Source organism: Polypterus senegalus, chromosome 2 (genome assembly GCF_016835505.1).
Source record: "Polypterus senegalus isolate Bchr_013 chromosome 2, ASM1683550v1, whole genome shotgun sequence".
NCBI classification, from domain to species: domain Eukaryota; kingdom Metazoa; phylum Chordata; class Cladistia; order Polypteriformes; family Polypteridae; genus Polypterus; species Polypterus senegalus.
In genome coordinates, this window is record NC_053155.1 from 74,313,204 (window position 1) to 74,335,308 (window position 22,105).

At 37.5% G+C, this 22,105-nt stretch overlaps 1 protein-coding gene across 1 annotated transcript in view; it reads left to right on the top strand.

Moving 5' to 3' along the window:
* Positions 1–22,105, top strand: part of rnf17 (ring finger protein 17) — a 315,372-nt gene that overhangs the window by 67,762 nt on the left and 225,505 nt on the right. Inside the window, exons 8-9 of the mRNA XM_039746236.1 lie at positions 2,348–2,509; positions 5,833–6,010. Of these exons, the coding sequence (XP_039602170.1) occupies positions 2,348–2,509; positions 5,833–6,010 (340 nt within the window). The remainder of the gene's footprint in view (positions 1–2,347; positions 2,510–5,832; positions 6,011–22,105) is intronic.

The following is a 22,105-nucleotide window of genomic DNA, read 5'->3' on the forward strand; positions in this document are numbered from 1 at the left end:
TCTGGGAGTGTCATCACTTCATGTGTAAATCATATCAAAAGACACGTCTCAATTTAAAATCAAGAAAAATTCAGCATTTTATCTAATGCATTATGAATCATTATTAGTGTATATGCTTTATCGAATACTTAAATTATTTGTGTCCTGATTATTCCCTCCCACTCAGCATCAAAAGCACCAGAACTTGTCCATTCAGCAGTCACAGACAGGACAGCCAGATGACACCTGCTGTTCCAGCTTGAAGGGACATTTAAAATGACCGGCATGTCACAGCAGTGTGGTACAAAAAGCCAAACAGACATATGGTGACATGAAAACGTGACAGAGACAGACCTGCAAATCAAATAACTGCAAACTTTCAGGAATAAAGGGTCAAAGTCGGAATTCTGGACCACAACAGTAGTATTTGGTTAGTGGTCTGTGATATTTTTCTAGCGTTTCTGTCTTCTGATTGATTTTTTCTAAAACAAAATCACGTTGACTGGGAAGGCTGTGGCCTGCTGAGCTTCTATTAAGTACAGTAACATGTAAAAGTTCTCAGTTGGTAGTGAGGCCCTCATCATTCCTGCTTCCACTCTCAAAGGGGGATTGGTTCTTGCAGTCCAGTGTCAGCTGGGCAACCCTGTGCAGTTCTGTCATTTAATCTACAGTCACTATGGCTTATAATACAACAAAAAAGATAAAAATTTATGATCTACTTCTGAATAAACATGGAGCAACAATACAGGACTGAGTACAACTACACAACAGACCTAAATGACTAATGTGAGCAAAAAAAAAACAAACAAAAGTATTCAAACTTTAAATGAACAATCATCAAATAGATTACTGTACAGGCATACAGAATACATCAAATAGAAATACTAAGAGTAGGATAAAAAAAATAAATCAAAATACGTATTGCCAGTTATCAGAGTGCTTTAATCTAATGCTGTACTGGGTGAATTCATCCTTAAGGTTTATTAATGGCAGCAGTCCATTGATTATATGAGACATCTTTGTCCAGTATGATGGCATTGGGAGCTGCAGCCTACTGTGGGGACAACGGGCTTAAAATAAATGTATAGGAGTGTTAGGAGGGGGGCTGTCATCAAACCTGTACAGCTAAACATTAAATGTCACACAAAATGCCCTTTTTTTGGCATGTTACAAAAGTTTCCTGAAACTCACAAAATTTCCCTATGCCGAGTTACAGAAGTTCCCTACTAAAGTTACAAATGTACCCTTTTACGGTTACAAAAAGGCCCTAACATCTATATATATTCAAACTTAGAGAGATTTCTAAGCATTTTTGTAACCCTGATCTTAGTAGTAATACATCAACTACCATATACTTATGGAAATTTCTTAGCAACCAAAAAATGCATTATATATCACAAAATTGCTAGGTTTATAAACTGTATCAACATCTCTGTTGTGCAGTTGGAAGCTTTTAACAATACAGTGAATGCAACAACCTGCACAGAATCAATGCTTTGTTGTAATTGATAGGTCTAAATCACACTTTGTGGAAGTGGGACTGATAAATCTAAACTTGAGACTAAAAAGAAGTCATGTTATCAGTTCTTTTATTTTTGCTTGGTGCTTGCAGACTATGAAGTTTCATGGAAGCTTGAGTAGATTGAAGATATTAGTACTGTTAGGAGTCTGTTTTTACCAAGACTGCTATATGTATATTTCTGTAACTCTACACTTAAAATACTGCATTAAAATGGTCTGTTTATTATTTATATAGTATGTTTATTAAAGCAAATCATGTAAACAGATGATTTAATGTAGGACATGTACATGTTCCTCTGTTTACGCTTCATAGCATATAATAGCCAATAAAGCAAGGTTGTGTGTTTTTTTGGATATCAAAGAATCAATCTAATGTCAAATGAAGGGAAAAGTCATTCTCATTTCTGTAACATCCTTTCTTCATGAAAACAGTTTATTTGAATCACTTTTTAATAGCAGTGTTATTTTATTATGCTTATTTCTAGAAAGATATTTTTTAGTATTATCCTGGAGTAATGTTCAGGTTTAAATATTTTTTTTGAATGAACTATATTGTAGTATTTTATTTAAACAAACCGTTTAGTAAAAAGTGTAGTTAAGAGAAAGCTGAAACCTACTTAATTATGTAAAAGTAATTGAAATACTGATCACTATTTTTTTTTTTTTTTGTAAATTGTTATAAAGTGGATTTTTTAGTCTTTAAAAGTTGTACATTCCGCCTTTGCAAAATGACTTGCTGCTGTCCTGCTCTTCTTTGCCCTATCAATAAAGTATATTTTTACCATGTTAACATAGACATTGCTCTCACTGATATTTTCATGTAATCCTGATGCATTTACTGTTTTAGTTTCCCAGGAGTGGGTGGTTATTATCCATGTTGTCGACCCAAATCACTTTTATGTAAAGAAGGTCTCAGAAAGTAAATTGTCTGCATCGCTAGCCATGAAGGTACATTGCTTTTGTTGTGGTGACAACTGCAATCTCAACCCTGAAGATATCTTAGAAATGGGTAAGTAATCTAATGCAATCCAGCACATTTATTCATTGGAATATTGTTTAATGCACAGAAAATGTATTATTTTTGACCAGAAATTCTTAAATGCCTTTCTCAAATAAAGCAGGTTTCTGTTAAAAATTATACCATTTGAAGTAGCACATTATTGTGTCAGTACATAACAGATTTTCCTAACCTGCACATTTTGATTTTTATTCAGTAATTGTTTAACATTTTTACCTAAACTAGTGAGAATTTCAATTCTGGTCAGCAATTTAATCAGTTGCTCAATTATATGCTTTCTTTACGTGTTTCCTTGTGAGAGTTGTAATAGTAACATGCAAAGTCAGATAAACCAGGGAATCATATCCCTCAACAACTCTTCCAGCTTTTCCTAAGAAATTTCTAGGGGCTCTCACGTCTTTTGAGGGTTCTAATCCCTATAGTGTGTCCTGACTCATCCCTGTGTACAGTATTCGCCCAAAGGACAATGCCCAGAATACTGCTTGTGAAACCATATGGTTTGCCCACCTCAACTGGTACTTCAGTGCCAAGAAGCAGTGGGTCTATTGCAAGTTGTTTACTCAGAGCTGAGAAATTCATTTAATAATAAAATAATTCTGAAGCCCTGTGAAGTAGTGTGGTGTAGCGGGTCCACAGCTCATTGTGCAAAGGCCATTCGTTTTAAATAAATGATCGCGGCTTAGTGAGGGGACGTTGGGCCATAGTGAGCGCGGGCGATCCGTAGGGTGTGGGCGTTTCTCACCTAGTGCACAGGTGAGGAACTGCCCACATTCATGATTGTCCCGCGGCTAATGCTGCAGCTGCTGTGGCCCTCGTCATTTTAAAAAGAAGCGCGAGTCGGTTTTAGAGGAAAAAAAGAAACGATCGGAGAGTGAAAGGAAAGGAGAGGACGGAGGTTACCGGGAGCAGGAGAGGAAGCAGGCGGTGCGTGAGTGTGGTGGCCGCGATCGGCGCTTCGTGGACAGCTGCATGGAAGCTGGGTGTTAGGCCGACACCCGTGTTGGTGTTGATGTCGCTCCGCTGGCGATCAGGTAGCGGGAGTGACCAGGGAAGGCGACTGGCCGCATGAAGGCCATTGAAAGGCAGCGGAAGTCGGGAGACTTGGTGGTGGGAATCCCCAGCGTGGCGACCTGGCGTTGTGGGAAACCAAGTTCTCCGGGACTGGGATGAGTGCCATACCGAAGCCAGGGATCGGGAGGTCTCCAGTCTCGTGCGTGTGTTTCAGGAGGGCAGCTGCAGAGAGCGTCTTGCCTGCTGCGATGCCCAAACGGGATTAGCAGGTGAGACGCTAACAGAAGAGCACCGGATTTGTTTGTTAGTGTTTTAAAACTGCTTCCAAGAGAAGATTTTAACCTTCGATTTTTAAGGATGTGTTTTTTTTCTATTTATTGATTTTTTAACCTCCACGTGTTCGTTTTATGGATTATTTATTTATTGAAGAACTGCACTATTTATTTGAACACTTTTTGTTTTGTTGACTGCTTTTAATAAAAGCACTATTGCACTTTTTGTATACCACCCCTTGCTCAATTATTTATTTGCCTCCATTGACTAGCTCACTCGGTAACATTATCGACGGTGTTGGGTTCAAGGGTTCCCAAAATCAGATGGGAGTGTGGAGCCAGAACCCACATCGTCACAAGTAGCACAGCAAAGAGTCTAGTAAGGTGTGATAGCAAACAAGTTTACAGGCTTAGAAGGGACAGGTCCTAAAGTCCTAGACCTTAAAAAGAGAACTGGCTCTTGGGATGTGGAATGTAACATGTTGGGAAAGCAATAGCCTGTATGGTAAATTGCAAAATTGTGATTAAATTGTAATCTGACTCGCCTTTATGTGCAGTATTCTTTCCTGAAGCAGACAGTCCATCAAAGTTGGTGTCTTTCGTGTTCTAGAATTTTCAAACAGTATAGGAACTGGGTGCAATTTGGGGAAACTTGAAACATTGCTGGGTAAGATGTAGTTATAGCTTGATGCCTTATCTAATTCTTAATGTATACCCATGCTGAAATGTAAAATATATATGTTACTGTAAAGAATTTACATTACTGAGTAAAGGAGAGACAGTTGAGGAAAGTTGGGCCTTACAGTTCATCACTACCAAACAGTGCCTGTTGTGTTTAGTATAGATGTTCCGTTGTGTTATGAAAAGTTCAGGCACAACTTTTTAGTTAAGTTTTAAGGTGACACTGCTGACTTTATCATTTGTGCAGGGATGCAAAAGTGTTATTATTAGGCACCGTCATCTGTGTAAGTAAAGTCGATATTCAATTTGTTATATTTGTTATAATGTGAAACATTTCTCTAGCACTTTTGCATTTCTGGATATTTCTAGGCAGCATGACCATTCCACACGCACACATCCTAGTGGATTAAAACAAATTTATGCCATTACCGTGCAGAAAACATTAGATAGAAAAGATTTAAATGTAATATTTTTTCATTGCATTTCTAGGCATAGCTTGCTTTTAACTCGTGTTTCTAGTTCACAACTTACTTTTGACTATTTTTTCTTATGTGGGTTCCAGAATTAAATTAAAACACATTGGCTACAGTTTGAATCATGTGTACAGGTCACACTTGAGCTTCCCCTTTGCAACACTGTAGTTGATTAGATTGCTCTACTTTAGAGTTACACCCAGGCTAAAGAGCCTGTCATGGTAGCAGTAGGTATTTACCAGACTTTGACCCAAGGTGGGATGCTGATCCATTTTTGAGAATATCTACTGAAACAAAGACGATGTACGGCCCTTGCTTGTAACTTTAAACTCTGATGCTGCTTCATAAGACTCACCAAACTATTTCAAGGTTTTGTATATATAGGGATTTTAGTTTTCTGCCAAGCACTAGTTCTATATGTCTATGTTCTTTTGTGATGAAAATACATTTAGGTCCCTGTTGATTCTGCACTGTGCGGTGGGTTGGCACCCTGCCCGGGATTGGTTCCTACTTTGTGCCCAGTGTTGGCTGGGATTGGTTCCAGCAGACCCCCCGTGACCCTGTGTTCGGATTCAGCGGGTTTGAAAATGGATGGATGGATGATTCTGCCCTGTAACATGCTCATATAGACAGAATATATGTATGAATACATGGATATTGAAAGAGAATACCCTGAGAAGATAAATGGGTGAATAGAATCATAATCACAATAATCATAATTTTTCTTCTGCTCGATATTTTTATATAAAAGTCCAGAGCAAGCTGCAAAACCTTTAAGTTAAAATGTACAGTGACTTCAGAAACATATAGAATAACGAATCTAAATTGTGTTCCATGCTAACTTTAACATTTTACTCCTTTTATTTTGTACAAATAGGTAACATGGTATTTGTGAAACATGATGAAAGGTCATGGTGTAGAGGGACTATTACAGCAATTGATGATGGAATTAAAGACCCTCACCTTGTAGAAATGTGTGTTGTCTCAAAGATTACACGGATTTCTGTTTTTTTGATTGACTCTGGGTGCATAAGAATCTATACTACTGTCATAAGGTAAACATTTCTTTTTAAACGTGTCAGATTTTTAACCTTTCTTTTTGTTGCTTTTGCTAAGATTTTTTTTTTTTGTTTGTTTGCCACTTGTACTCAACTCTTTATAAACCTAATTATATATTTTTTCTTTAAAAATTGTTTTAAAGTGAACAAGTAATCATTTGAGATTTATTTGAAAGTTTACCTGAAGTGTAAAGAAGTTATCTTAAAAGAAACTGGAACGTAATGGGGGGCGTGTACAAGATTCAGATCAGTAGCATGTTGATTTGTACATGTGTTAAATATTGAATGGAAGGAGAACTGACATTGTGAGTGCCTTCACAATGGAAATTGACATAGTGACATTTTGGAATTAAGTAAATTAATCTATCCTTAAAAGAAATCCTGGAATGCAAATGCAAGGCGACGATACGTGATTTTCTCAGAAGTTCTTGCAAGACATTTAAAAGACCCCCAAGACAAAAGAGACTTGCCACGGAGCGTCTCGCGGGGACCATAAACATGAGACTTGGTGCCAAGAGACTGTGCCAGGGCCGTCTTGCGGGGACGTGGAACATGAGATTCTTGCAAGACACGCCCTACTCACAAATTATATCATACAAGAGCACATGCATCAAAAAACTGTCAGTCGTGTAAAAGCACGTAGTGCACACACATCCTATGCTCTCAACACATATAAAGCGTATAAGGACAATATGGAGAATAGACACCCAAAGTCGTTGGAGTGACAAAAAAGGCAGATAAGAGATTATGAAACCAGTAAAATTCTAAAGTATTGCAGCATCCCAGCCAGGTTGCGGCCTTTTTGGTTTTAAGTGACTGTTTGGTCCGATTGAAGGAGGGCGGAGTACAGCATGGAAGACTGATAGCGGGGTATTGATTGATGCGGTAAGGGGGGGCGAGACGCGGGGGATGAGGAATTGGAGAGGGTGCTAGAAAGTTGTGTTTGGGTTTACGAAGTCAGCTATTGTTCAAGTAAAACTTTTGTGACACTATCATGTCAGTCGCTACAGTATCAAAGAAAATATTGCATTACCGCAAAATAAAAGGTGATTAATCATTAGAACCATTTTTAATTGAAAAAAGAGCAGGACAAATCGAGGTCAGAAATAAACGGCAAAGAGTAGAGTCTTTTTGCATTCGCATCATTCTTATGCACAAAACGTTGATTTACACAATAATAGACCATACGCTATGAGAATCTGTGGTCCCGCAACAGTTAAAGCAACGACAAGTTGAATTTCAAAGAATACACAATTCGGTCAGGTGTATATTTATGATCACGGAGAAGCGATGCAAATTTTAATAGACAAAACGAAACGTAATATATATATTCAGCAAATAACATTACACACCAAAGGAGATTGTGATATTTCATTTGTATTGAAATCTTTACAGTTTACTATGAGAATAGCTTTTGCTATGACAATTAATAAATCACAGGGACAAACATTAGAAAAAGTCGGATTATTTGAGAAACAGAAACAATATTCACTCACGGGCAGTTGTACGTTGTATTGTCACAATGTGTCTCCAGAAAATATTGTTTTTAATGAAGCTTTAAAGTAAAAGTGCAAATAATGAAATTGAAACAATTCCAAAGAAAAAAAAAAATTTAAATTGTATATCCGATTAACCAAACACAGGAGTTGGCGAGCAAAGCGAGGAGGGGGTGAAGCCCCCTAGCTTATATTGAAAGAAATTATTAGCTTATGTACATAGTGTACGTTAAAAAGCCAAGAGAAGATGTTTGAAACTTTTATTTCAAATATTAATGTGATAAATTCTGACACCAAAATATTATGTAACAGCTGCAGTTGAAGTACACTTTGTACTTTATCTCTGCTAGAACACAAAGATCATACACATAAGGACATCTGACTCGAGACCATGGTCCTCAGCCGGAAAAGGGTGGAGTGCCCTCTCAGGGTTGGGAGCGAGATCCTGCCCCAAGTGGAGGAGTTCAAGTATCTTGGGTCTTGTTCATGAGTGAGGGAAGAATGGAATGTGAGACTGACAGGCGGATCGGTGCGGCGTCCGCAGTGATGCGGGGTCTGCATCGGTCTGTCATGGTGAAAAAGGAGCTGAGCTATAAGGCAAAGCTCTCAATTTACTGGTCGATCTACTTTCCTACCTTCACCTATGGTCATTAGCTGTGGTTAGAGACCGAAAGAACGAGATCGCGAATACAAGCGGCTGAAATTTGTTTCCTCCGCAGGGTGTCTGGGCTTTCCCTTAAAGATAGGGTAATCAGCTCAGTCTTCCGGGTGGAGTCTCAGACTAGAGCCGCTGCTCCTTCGCATCGAGAGGAGTCAGATGAGGTGGCTCGGACATCTAAACAAGGTCACTCTTGGATGCCTCCCTGGTGAGGTGTTCTGTGCATGTCCAACTGGGAGGAGGCCCCGGGGAAGACCCAGGATACACTGGAGGGACTTTGCCCCCCGGCTGGCCTTGGAACGCCTCAGGATTCCCCCAGAAGAGCTAGAAGTGGCAGAGAAGAGGGAAGTCTGGCCATCTCTGCACAAGCTGCTGCCCCCGCAACCCGATCTCGGATAAGTGGAAGAGAATGGATGGATGGATAGAAGTCAAATGCATAAAACGCTATTGGTCCAAGAGATTTTAATATGCTAACGCCCACCTGAGAGAGTAACCATGGAGCACGCTGCCTTTTTTTTCTATGTATTGTACCTATGTGACTACACGGTAATACCTGAACTATTCCGATGCAACATTTGCACTGTTTTGTGTTTTTTGTATCACACATCCTCATACACCTTTATTGTGAGAGCATCCGTTATCTAAAATGGAGTGTTCGATCAGAAGAAAATAAGAAGCTGGTTTTAAATTAAAAGTCACTGAAGTAGTGAAAGGAATTGGTAACAGTGCTGCTGCAACAAAATGTGATGTGTCTGAGAAACTGGTGCGAGATTGGAGGAAGCAAGAAGATTAAAAAAAAAAAAAAAGAAAAGTGATACTTGAGTATATACAAAAAATTTTCAAAGTGGTGTCCTTTCATAGATTACCACAGAGTCAGTGACATTTTCCAATATATGTAAATGATCTTGTGAAGACTATAAAGAACAAGCTGGTTAAGTGTGCATTTGATACTCAACTAATTTCATACCAAACAGGAAACAGAATTTAAAATTAGACACCCTCATGTAAATGTCTAAGACATCTGCCTTAGAGCAGAATGTTTATCAAGGAATTTTATTTATATTAAATCCCAAAGTCCATAATGTGTTATTGAGGCTTTTGGTAATTGTGTTCAGCATAATATGATAGCAGCATGAATAGAACAGGTTGAATGCTGTTTACACTGAAAGACACTGTAGAAGAGCATTTCTGTATACAGTGCCACCACAGAGCCATAATGGTTATGAAAATAATCCTAACAATTAAAACAAACTTTTACTTTATACTTGGTGTATTTTAAAGCATATTTCAGCTTGTAGTCCACAACAGGTTTTGTCAATAGACATGTATTAAATAATGGCAAGTTGAATGTTGTTCTAGGCATCAGAATTCTCTCTATGTTAGTTGAGGTGCTCTTAATGGGCCACAATTCAGAAGTCCCAGGGTTGTGGTGCTCCACCAGCAGTGCTGAAGTTCAAAAATGCCAGAGGTGGTAAGTGTTTTGTGCGATAAATCTGTTGATGATTAAGTAGGAACTCTTGGTTGTAAATTTCTCTAAATAGACCTTTGAGAGAGAGCCCAAAAATGATTTCTCACATACTGATAACAGCACATTAATGAAAGAAAAAGTAAGAATGCTTAATAAAAGCAGAAAGTGTAAAACAGTAACAATTAGAAATAATGTCTACATATTATTTGAAAAAAATATTTCATAAGCAATATATTTGTAAAAGTTCAAAGCTTATTAAATACCACAATCACTGAATACTGGTTGATCTTGCCTGCTGCTTAAATTTAATATTTTTTTTAACATGGATGTTGTCCCACGCGCACTATTAGGAGACAGTCAGAAGGACAAGCGGAGCGCGAAAACTCACCGGATGGGGATATAAGACGGCATACTAATGCTTCTTTCCTTTTTCATCAGAAAGACTGAAGACCAGACAAATCCAAATAGATGGATAGACAGATAGATACTTTATTAATCAATACATGAACTCTTCACTAAAACACGAGCATGCAGAAGGAAGAACCTCCGCATTCCATCTTTTCCCACGTGACGACTTCAACCCGGTCGCCCTCTGATGGCATCATCTTCGTCACATCCCATTCATGTCATCTCATCTCTGCACCAATTTCCGGTCCATCCGCCATAAAACCAACTGCCTTTCCAGTATCGATGGCGAATGTACAGTATATGGTAACTCTTGCAGTGCTGTACAAAAAGCAAATATTTTGGTTTAGCCACAGTATATGGGGACGGTTCCCCCAATCCTTAATCTGTCTCTCTGGTCTCATTTTTCATAATGCCAATATAAATTTAACTCTTCAACATCATCCAGAATTAAATTTTCAAACTGAGTGAACGAATCATGATTTTGAAAAATACTTGAGATGCAGTGTGGACTCTTTGCAGTTTATTTGGAACATTATTTTTCCTTTTGCAGAGTTTATCAGAATATTCAGAAACTGCTGCCATTAAATACAGTATGCCCGTCTTAATGCCAGGACATTTGCATGCCTGCTCTACTATGTCAGTATTCTTCACCACAAAGTGAACAGAAAGTGAAGGGGTCTAAATAGTTTCTGAATCCACTGTAAATGTTTTAGGCTGTTATTGTGGTGACAGCTTTGCTTCATGATAGCCCTCTTTTATGATTGTAGGTTTCATGGATGATGATTATGATATATCTGGTCACTATATTATATGGCTATGGTAGAGAAGATGGTTGTTTTTACATTAAGCAAGCATTTCAACTTTGTGAAAATATAAAGAAGACTTAACTTGCTTCATTCCTTTAGTAAGGCTTTTTCTTGTCTTGTTTGCTCAATAGAATAACATTCAGTCCAGTTTGAATACAATAGCTGGAACTAAAAAGGCTATTTAGATATTTAGTATTTTTCTTGTAAATTACAGAAAGTCTTTACCTTCATAAGATTTCTGGTGTAGCTATTTTTTGAAATTATAAATTGCTTAATGACTTAAGCTTAGAGACTTTATTAGCTTTGCTGATATAAAAAATTATTACAATGTTTATTTTTTCTGCTTTTATACCTTCCTTCATATGAATTTAAAGAATGAACCCCTCTTAACACTAGAATTACCAGAGCCTATGAAAAAACTCGTAATTCCGTCCCACCTTAAATCGCTTCTTAAATCCCTTCACACCTCTCCGCCAGCGCCCTTTGTCTTCTAAATGTGCTGATAAAGAGAAGCTAGGAGCAGCCGGCTATTCCAGCTCCCATCAATTTAGAACGTGCACGAACTTCTCTCGGCTCATGCCTTGATTGAGTATCTGTGAGTGAAGTGGAGTTTTAGAGTGGAAATAATAGATCGTTATTTGGAAGACACGCATTTCATGTCTGTTCTGTTTCTACAGTAATCTGTGTCAACACATTGTTAAAACAGAAACGTTTTTTATATTCTAGTAGTAGATGACAACATGTAGGCATAAACTATATGATGTATGAAGCCTGAAGTCCAAATAGCAAAGAAACATTTTCATAAAAGGTTCAAATATAACACAACAATTGCGCTTTTATTCAAAAATAACTGCAGAAACAAAAAGCCGCTTTAACATGCGACATTGACAGCACTTTATTATAACTGCTTCGTGGTGCAATGGAATCAGTTCTTGCCTTAGAATCAAAAGGTCACGAGTTCGATCCTGCACTACTCCGATTTTGAGAAGTAAACTGCTCTTAGTCACTAAAGACGCGCTATAGCTCTGTAGCTCTGCAGTGTACCACAATGCATACTAACGCCAGCCGACCCACCAACCGGGTTCTGACACACAGACGCTGGCGAAGCTGCCTTCTTCGTATCTTACCGTCACTTGATTTTCTTTTTTATTCAGTTTTATTGAGTGTTCCTACCAGTCCCCGCATGTTGCTGTATGCTGTTTCTTTTGTACTCCAGGACATGCAGAGGAGAGAATAGTAAAGAGCAGTAACTTCAGCGCTATATGCAATAATCAGACACTCCCCATCTGCCCGTGTCGTTCAAACACAGGAACATATATTGGTGTAAAAGTATAACAAAACAACGGGTAGATGGAGAGTGTCTGATGATTGCATATAGCGCCGAAGTTACTGCTGTTTACTATTCTCTCCTCTGCATGCCCTGGAGTACAAAAGAAACAGAATACAGACGCACTATAGCTCTGCGTTGTACCATGATGCATACTAACGCACCCCCCCCAAAGGGTTCTGACACACAGACGCTGGCGACGCTGCCTTCGTATCTCACCGTCACTTGATTTACTTTTTATTAAGTTTTATTGAGTGTTCCTGCCAGTCCCCGCATGTTGCTGTATGCTGTTTCTTTTGTACTCCAGGACATGCAGAGGAGAGAATGGTAAAGAGCAGTAACTTTGGCACTATATGCAATCATCAGACACTCCCCATCTACCCGTTGTTTTGTTATACTTTTACATCAACATATGTTCCTGTGTTTAAGCATGCTCAAAAAATACACGTGTAATGCCACGAAAAGTGCACGCAGACACTTCATTTCGCAAACAAAACAAGTGCACTTTTATTCAAGACTACCTGTATAACCGAAGAAAAAAGAAAGCAAGTTATAGCAGGCGATTGATACGACAGCTTGCATGGTGCAATGCTAAGAAGTGCTGATTTTCATTCCGTGCTATATAAAAGCATGACATTCAAATATTAACAGTTCCCACACCCCCAAGGACCGTCCTTCCTACATTTACGACACGTGTACTTGTTGGCGTGCACACAACTTCTCTGTGCTATGGTTCCTATTACACTGAATGAGCACCTGACACTGTACTTTCTTCCCTGGGGGAAGGTCCCGCATCAGAGAATTTCCAGTTACTGCATAAATTCACACCCGATCTGACGCTGTTCGTTTTCAAATAATATTGCATTAGTGCGATGATATTTTCACATGTATTGTCTCTTTCTTTCAGGTGTGTAATAGAAACCACAGCATAGAGAAGTGTGTACATTGCTTCTTACAGGAAAAGGCGATGGAAAAAGTGCACTTGAATAAAAGTGCACTTTTGTTATACTTTTACACCAATATATGTTTGAGCGACACAGGCAGATGGGGAGTGTCTGATTATTGCATATAGCGCCGAAGTTACTGCTCCTTACCATTCTTTCCTCTGCATGTCCTGGAGTACAAAAGAAACAGCATACAGCAACATGCGGGGACTGGCAGGAACATTCAATAAAATGGAATAAAAAGAAAATCAAGTGTCGGTGAGATACGAAGAAGGCAGCTTCGCTAGCGTCTGTATGTCAGAACCTGGTTGGTGGGTCGGGGGTTTGGCGTTAGTATGCATCGTGGTACACTGCAGAGCTATAGCGCGTCTTTAGTGAAAACAGCCATGTCAGATGGGGTTGTATGGATTGATTCTGAACGCGACTGAGAGAATGAAAATTGAATTAAAAAAAAAGCTAACCTTTACAAGGATCATAAATTGCACCGGCTGTTACAGACTGAAGTCAAATGTATACTTTTATTCTAAAATAGACTAAGAGCAGTTTACTTCTCAAAACGGAGTTGTGCAGGATCGAACTCGTGACCTTTTGATTCCAAGACGAGAACTTATCCCATCGCACCACGGAGGCAGTTATAATAAAGTGCTGTCAATGTCGCATGTTAAAGCGGCTTTTTGTTTCTGCAGTTATTTTTGAATAAAAGCACAATTGTTGTGTTTGAACCTTTTATGAAAATGTTTCTTTGCTATTTGGACTTCAGGCTTCATACATCATATAGTTTATGCCTACATTTTGTCATCTACTACTAGAATATAAAAAACGTTTCTGTTTTAACAATGTGTTTACACAGATTACTGTAGAAACGGAACAGACATGAAATGCGTGTGTTCCAAATAACGATCTATTATTTCCACTCTAAAACTCCACTTCACTCCCAGATACTCAATCAAGGCATGAGCTGAGAGAAGTTCGTGCACGTTCTAAATTGGTGGGGGGATGGAATAGCCTGCTGCTCCTAGCTTCTCTTTATCAGCACATTTAGAGAGAGGACAAAGGATGCTGGTGGAGAGGTGTGAAGGGATTTAAGAATCGATTTAAGGTGGGACGGAATTACGAGTTTTTTCTCTGGTAATTCTAGTGTTAAATGGTCTGAAATGTGAACATTTTGTTCTGGGGCTAGTAATTCCAAGTTATTCTGTTTCTTCGCATATCTCAAAAGACATACTGTGCAGATAGCTTGGCACCTCTAAATTGACTCTACATTTTTGGTATTGGTGTGTATTGTAATCCACTGATTCCTATCCTTTGTTTTTGTGTTGGCCCCAATGTATTTGATAGAAGAGCAAATGTATTATTAAAATTTGACTCCACAACAAAAAGGTGCATACTCAAAGCAAATATGTGTGTTGAATCCAAAATCATGTGCTTTTTAGCATACTAAAAACACAGATACCAACAAACTTTTTTGGTGACTTTTTTAGCTTTTGAAATAATTTTTTTATCCTTTGATCCTCTGAACCTTGCCTGAGGAATTACACCTTCGAAAATCAGAGCACAAGCAAAGTTAACAACTGACAAACTTGTTTTCTCTAAATGCAAATAATTTCCCACCAATGTTTAGTTTAGAAATGTTTGAGTACTACACAATATACAGTGGGTAAAATAAGTATTGTGTAAACATTTTTCTCAGTAAATATATTTCTAATGGGGCTATTGACATGAAACTTTCTCCAGATGTCAATAATGACCTACGTAATCCACACATATAAAGTAATCAAAACAAGTCCATAAATTATGTGTAATGAGGTGGAATGACGCAGAGAAAAAGTATTGAACTCATAAAGAAAAGGAGATGCAAAAAGGCATGGAAAGCCAAGGTATCAGCTGAAATTTGTCAGTATTTAGAAAGCAATATTTCCCCCCTATCAGTGCAAATTAGTATCAGTTGGGTTAGTCCGAACTGATGGCATATAAAATGGTTTCTCATTACCAAGGTGTCACACAAGAAGCATCTAATGATGATTAAAAGCATAGAGCTCTCTGAAGACCTTCGCAATTTTATTCTTGCAAAACATACACATGGCATTGGTTACAGACGTATTTCTAAACTTCTGAATGTTCCAGTGAGTACCGTTGAGGCCATAATCTGGAAGTGGAAAGAACGTCATTTCACCATAAACTGGCCATGACCAGGTGCTCCTCAAAATTTATGACAGAGTTTTAAAAGAATAATCAAGGATTGTCCAAGAGTCAAGGAACACTCATGGAGAGCTTCAGAAAAACCTGAAATTAGCAGGTACAGTTGTTTCAACAAAATCAATAAATAATGCACTCAACTGCCATGGCCTCTATGCATTTTCACCACATAAGACTCCACTGCTGAAGAAAAAGCATGTTTAAGAACGTTTAAAGTTTGCTGCACAGCATTTGGTCAAGCCAGTGAAATACTGGGAGAATATAGTGTGGTCAGATGAGATCAAAATTGAACACTTTGGATGTCATTGCACACACCATTTGTAGGTGAAATGGCACCACACATTACCCCAAAAACACCATACCAACTGTGAGGATTGGAGGTAGGAACATTATGGTGTGGGTCTGTTTTTCAACATGTGGTACTGGCAGACTTCATATAATTGAGGGAAGGCTGAATGGAGAACTGTACAGCGACATTCTTGATAAGCATCTGCTGCCTTTTACCAGGATGTTGAAGATGAAATGAGGTGGTCATTTCAGCAAAACAATGATCCCAAACACACAGCCAAGGAAACTCTCAATTAGAATGGCCCAGTCAATCACCCGACTTGAATTCAATTAAAAAATTATGGAAAGAACTGAAGATCAGAGTTCATAGAAGAGGCCCCTGGAACCTTCAAGATATGAAGAGAGTTTGTGTGGAAGAATGGGCCAAAATCACACCTGAGCAATGCACGTGACTAGTTGATCCATACAGGAGACATCTTGAAGCTGTCCTTACCAACAAAGACTTTTCTGCTAAGTATTAAATACATTTCAGTAAGCATGTTCAATACTTATTCCCTGTGTCTTTCTACTTTATTACACATAATTTATGTAATTAATTGTTTTGATTTCTTTGTATGTGTGGATTATTTGGGTTGTTACAGACATCTGGTGAAAATTTCATGTCAATAGCTCGATTAGAAATATATTTACTGAGAAAAATGTTGATGCATTCAATACTTATTTTCCTGCTGTATATAGTTCAGATTCAGTGAGGCAGTGGGAAAATATCACCACACTTTTGGAAGTAATCACCTGAAACATAAACAACAATTATTCTCTGCTGGGATTTAAGCTCTGAAGTAGCAGGTGACAAGAAATTTAAAACATTTAGCCTCCCAAACATCTTTAAACATGCAGCACAGTAACAGAAAACTGAGACTTATAAAACCTAAACAAAATCTTACATTTATACATCCATTTTTGATATGCATTATTGGGCAGTGGGGAGTAAGAATTATTTTGAAATATACTAGGGGGCTATGCCCCCTGCTCGCTTCGCTTGCCAACCCCCATGTTTGTTTTTCTGGATACGCACTTTTACGATTTTTTTTTTTTCTTGGAATTGTTTCTGTTTCATTAGTTTCCCTTTTATTTTAGAACTTCGGTAAAAACAATATTTAGAATTATTTTTTCTTCAAGATCACATTGAATTTTGCTTCTGTTTTTTGGACTTGCATCATGACAATGCAACGTATAACTGAGTGAATATCGTTATAAATAAAACAACTTTTTCGAATGTTTGTCCTTGTAATTTGTTAATTGTCATAGCAAATGCTATTCTAACAGGGAATTGTAAACGTTTTAATATGAATGGCATATCAAAGGCTCCTTTGGTGTCTAATGTTATTCGTGGAATATATACTACATTACCTTTTTTGTCGCCCGTTAAAATTTTACATAATAGAATTGTTCCACCAGTTTTTAATACAACTAATCTTGTTCCATTCCATAGTCCATCACTGATACGTAAAATACGCAATAACATCACGATACATCCTTCTTTTAACAGTAATTCAGCTGGTGGGAGACCAGATGGTGTTAATGCTTGTAGATCTTCTACGGGATATTGTAGGTTGATCTTTTCATCTTCCGCACCATCACCACCAACTGCTTCAGCAGAGTCTATTGATACGCACTTAATCAATTTTCCTTGTAACTGATCGACGATTTTTGCGTTAATTTGTTTGACTTCGTTTCTCGCTGCTTGGATTGCACGTGTACTCATTTCTTCTGTTGATGATCCTAAGGAATAAATTCCTCAATAAGATTTTTACATAATAAGTCTTTTATTTCGAAATTTTGAAGCTGCCAATGTCTAATAGCCAGTTTAAAAAATAATTTGAATTTGTATTCTCTTGCATATTTTTTATTTAATTTTAGTTGTTGGAATAAAGACCATAAAGGTCCACTCTTTAGGCATGCATCGTAAATCTGCTTTCGGCCTCCTTTCTTGACCACTGGTAGAACTTGTCTAAAGTCACCTCCCAGTATAACGGTTTTTCCTGCAAAAGGTTTTTCAGATCCAAAAATGTCCCTAAACGTTTTGTCAATTACATTTAATATTGTTTGTGGGATCACTGATGCTTCGGCCAAAAAAAAAAAAATTCATTCTGTTGCATTTCTTGTTTCATCTTCTTTTTCCAGTTCAATGTAACATTTTCATCTATGATATTTAAAGGTAAGTTAAACGTTTTGTGATCTGTTTTACCGTATGGAAGAAGAATTGCTGCTATACCTGTCCATGCTATCGATTGTAATGTTTTTGAATAGGTTTTTGCAATAATGTTGTAAACATTTATACAAAAATGTTTTTACTGTTCCTCCTGGTCCATCTATGAAGAATAATCGCTGTTCAATTTCTCCGAGGACACTTTTTTGAATTGTGTCAAAAATGGATCTTTGATCATCGTTTAATTGTGAGTACATTTCCTGATATATTTTTCTATGGTCTTCCACTGTTACTTCTTCGTCTGCTTTTATCTCTTTCTTTACCTCTGATTTGTTGATTTCTTGTGGAAATCCAAATTGTTGCATTGTTAAATCTTCTGCTTCTAACAATTCTTTGATGATTGAAAGAGCCATTTGTTCGTTTAACTTTTCGGACGATGGTCCGAAACACTTCCCATAATTGTAAAGCATCAACTTCCCCTGTCATAATTAAGTATATGAAGAAGTGTCTTAATTTGTCAGGCATCATTATAGACGTGGCATCAGACATCATTTCATACATATAGTCGTCCGATTTACATAATCCAGCTGCTCGAGCCGCTTCTTGAAAGGTACCATACGTATTTCCATCTATAGTTAGAACATCTCTATACGACGTTGCTCCTTTCGATTCTCGTAACAACAATTTTAAATGAAAGCGTTCGCTATCTTTTGGTGATACAATATTTAATCGTGCAACACTTTTGCAATTTTTCTTGGATGCCATATTCCTTTTTGTTTTTGCCACGTGTAATGTTGAGGAATTTGCGCATATGTATATGCCTTTGCATTTATGTCTTTTTTACATCTTAGTTCAAAATAAGCCAATAATTCTGTTTTTTGTTTTTGTTTTTGCTACTTGTAAAGCATCTGCTTCTTCGCCTTCTTTAAATTGAACCATATTCTGTCATGGTAAATGAATCTGTAATATTTCTACAGAATGACTTCTGTCCGTGCATTGGTAATTCCATTAAATGCCTCCCGCTTTCCATTGCACTAACGTATCGAGAATCTAAATATTCTTGAACGTGGGCCTCTGCTTGTTCTTTTGATAGTTACATGTACTCTTATCGTGCCCTTTATGAATGTACTTGTAGATGTACTTAATACTCATCACTGATGCACAATACTCGACATTAATATGATGATCGAATCTTTTTAGCAAATACGGGTTATATAGTACAATCATTGAATTATCGATCATCAAAATTTTTCATCTTTCTTTCCGTGATAAGTGTGGTGTTCGTGACGATTTTCTCTTCAGCGATAATCTGGAAAGCCAGCCTTAGTCATATTTGTTGTTTGAACGAAAGCTTTTGGAAATTTTTTTAAACACTTTTTTTCTTTCGAGTCCCATCATGCTGAATCTCTTAATTGAGATCCGTGAGACATGTGTTTAATGACTTTGTACCATAATTCAGGATTGCTTTCTCTGTTTGGAATTTCAGCACAGACAAAACGATCTACGTTATTAGCAGTTAATAATTTTTTTTGTAAAGTAACCAATAAATGCATGTGAGGTAAACCCCGTTTTTGAAATTCGATCGTGTAAATGTATGCTCGGATTTGACCGAACACCGAAGACTTTCTGATAAGACAATCTACTTAAGAAAGTTGGAATATTCAGAGCTCATGTAGCTGGTGACATTGTTTTCAAGAATCTCCGGATTTCTAGCCATTGTGGATTGCATGTCATTGTAATAAATAAATCTGGCCGACCGATAACTCTGAATATTGCCATTGCATCATGATATAACTGTTGTAATGCTCTTGGACTACCTTGATATGATGATGGTAATATTACTGCTTTACCTATTTTGAATTTGTTTGAACTATTGATATTTGAATTTTGAACGTGATCAATGAGTCCTTGCATATGTTCCTTTCTAAGTTTTGCTTGATTCGATTTAATAAAGAAAAGACGATTAGCTTCGACTTTTAGATATGCATTAATAATGTAATGTTGCGTTAGACGTTGAGATAACAGAAGTGGGTTAAATACATTGGAACGTATCGCAAATTTTGCCCCGAAATATTTTGTTGGTGTCATTCGTTTTTCTGAATTTGTGTGTTTCATATTGTATGACCATCCTGTTTCTCCATCTGGGAAAAGAAAGGGAAAGAGTAATGGATCAGAATGTGGTGAATTATTAGACAAATTTCGATTCATGTTCTGCTTTTGGATCAACACGAATATCTACTCTGTTTTTGATATTTCCATCTTTCAAAAGTATTACTGCTGGTAACTCGTCACATGTTGGTTTATTATATATGCGTCTGTGATCTTTCTGATTCGTTTAGAAATCCAGGAAAACTTCTTTGTCCGTGTTTTGCAGATAGATTTCGTGTAAAGTGCTATACTTTTGTACGTATGGATTTGTATCCATTATTGGCTATATAATTTCTAATACGTCTGATCGTTTAACCCTTTCAATTCTATGTTGCATTGCTTCTCCGTGATCATAAATATACACCTGCCCCAATTGTGTTTTCTTCTAAATTAAAATATTTGCTTTAATTGTTGGTGGACCACAGATTCTCATAGCGTATGGTCCATTCTTGTGTAAATCTACGTTTTGCGCATTGATTGATGCAAATGCAAAAAGATTATTGTAGACTTGAATATTTTGCCTGTAGTGTTTGTGGATTTCACTTTCCCCAAGCATCAGATGTTTTAATACTCTTGGATACGCCCCCTCATTGTGTATAAACACAACTTTTCCCTGATGTCAACACAAATTAGACCAGGGGTCCCCAACTTCGGTGCTGGAGGACCCCCAGTGGCTGCAGGTTTTCATTCTAACCATTTGTCTTAATTAGTGACCTGTTTTTGCTCATAATTAACTTTTTTTGAATTTATATTAATCAACTTGCTCTCGAAGAATTAGACCCCTTAATTGTTTGTTTTTCCTTAATTAGTTGCCAAACAATAATGAGATACAAAATGAGCCAGAACATGACCAACAAAGTGTGTCCATCATACAATATCTGAAAATAAAGAAAGATGAAGGTCTCGAGGATGTTGATTTGCTCAGGTCCAAATTTCACAAATGTATGCCTTTGCATAATGAAGCAGCAACAAGCCATGGAATTAAAGAACGGGTTTAATTAACGACAAGAATCCGCACCTAATTAAGCAACTGGTTGGCGTGAAATTGGTTGGTGTTTGAGGCCCTGTCTTAGTTGGCTCACTCACTTCACATTTCATTTCTATTTAAGAAATGAAGCAATTCAGAGGAACAATGAAGAAATTCGGGGGAAAAAAATCTTAAACAAGTCAATTGAAATTGATTCAAAAGAAGTTAATTAGCGCAAAAACAGTGCATTAATTAAGAAAAGGGTTAGAATGAAAACATTCAGCCACTGGGGCCCTTCTAGGACTGGAGTTGGGGACCCCTGAATTAGACAATCTACAAGTCTCTGACTTGAACTTCAAAGCCTTACAATATTTACATAATTCTGACATATCGCCAATGTCCATATATTCAATCTCTTTTCACCTTTCCATTATTTCTGTGAGTAATAATTTGTCTTTGTTTGGCTCTGTCCTTATACACTTTATATATGGTGAGAGCCCTGGATCTGTGTGTGGTCAAAGCATTTACACGACTGATGGTTTTTCTCTTCGTGGTCTTATTTGATATTGCTTGTAAGTAGGGCGTGTCTTGCAAGAATCTCATGTTCTACGTCCCCGCGAGACGTTCTTAGGTCAGTCTCTTGGCCTTTTAAATGTCTTCCGTGATCTTAACGTGAAGATCACGTATCGTCTCCAAGTCATTCCCTCCCATATTTTTTTTTATAATAGAGAGCCTTATCTATATATATGTATAAAATTTAATTTCTGTCTGGTGGTGGTTTTCAGCTGAAGGCAGCAGTTAAGTCCCACGGGGTCTCAGAATGACTGAAAATAATTATGAAATAGCAGCACATAACTCAAATCGCTAAAAATCAAGCTTCACCAGAAGTGTCAAACTTATGTTTTTAAAGTGAACCATTTTGTCAATGGCAGTTTTCTCAAAGGCCTTCTTTAACATTTGTTTGACATAATAATTATATGTTTATATCTTCAGTACCTGGCATTGACTCTAAGGCAGAACTATCTAATTTCTATAAACGGTCTTAAAGTTTACTGTCCCAGAGACAGATTAATTTATTTTGGGTCTTAAAATCTGGGAAACGGTACTGTCCTTAAAACTTAGTGTAGTGAAAAGGACAAATGCCCTACATAGTTACCACAGTGTCAAAATTTTGGGT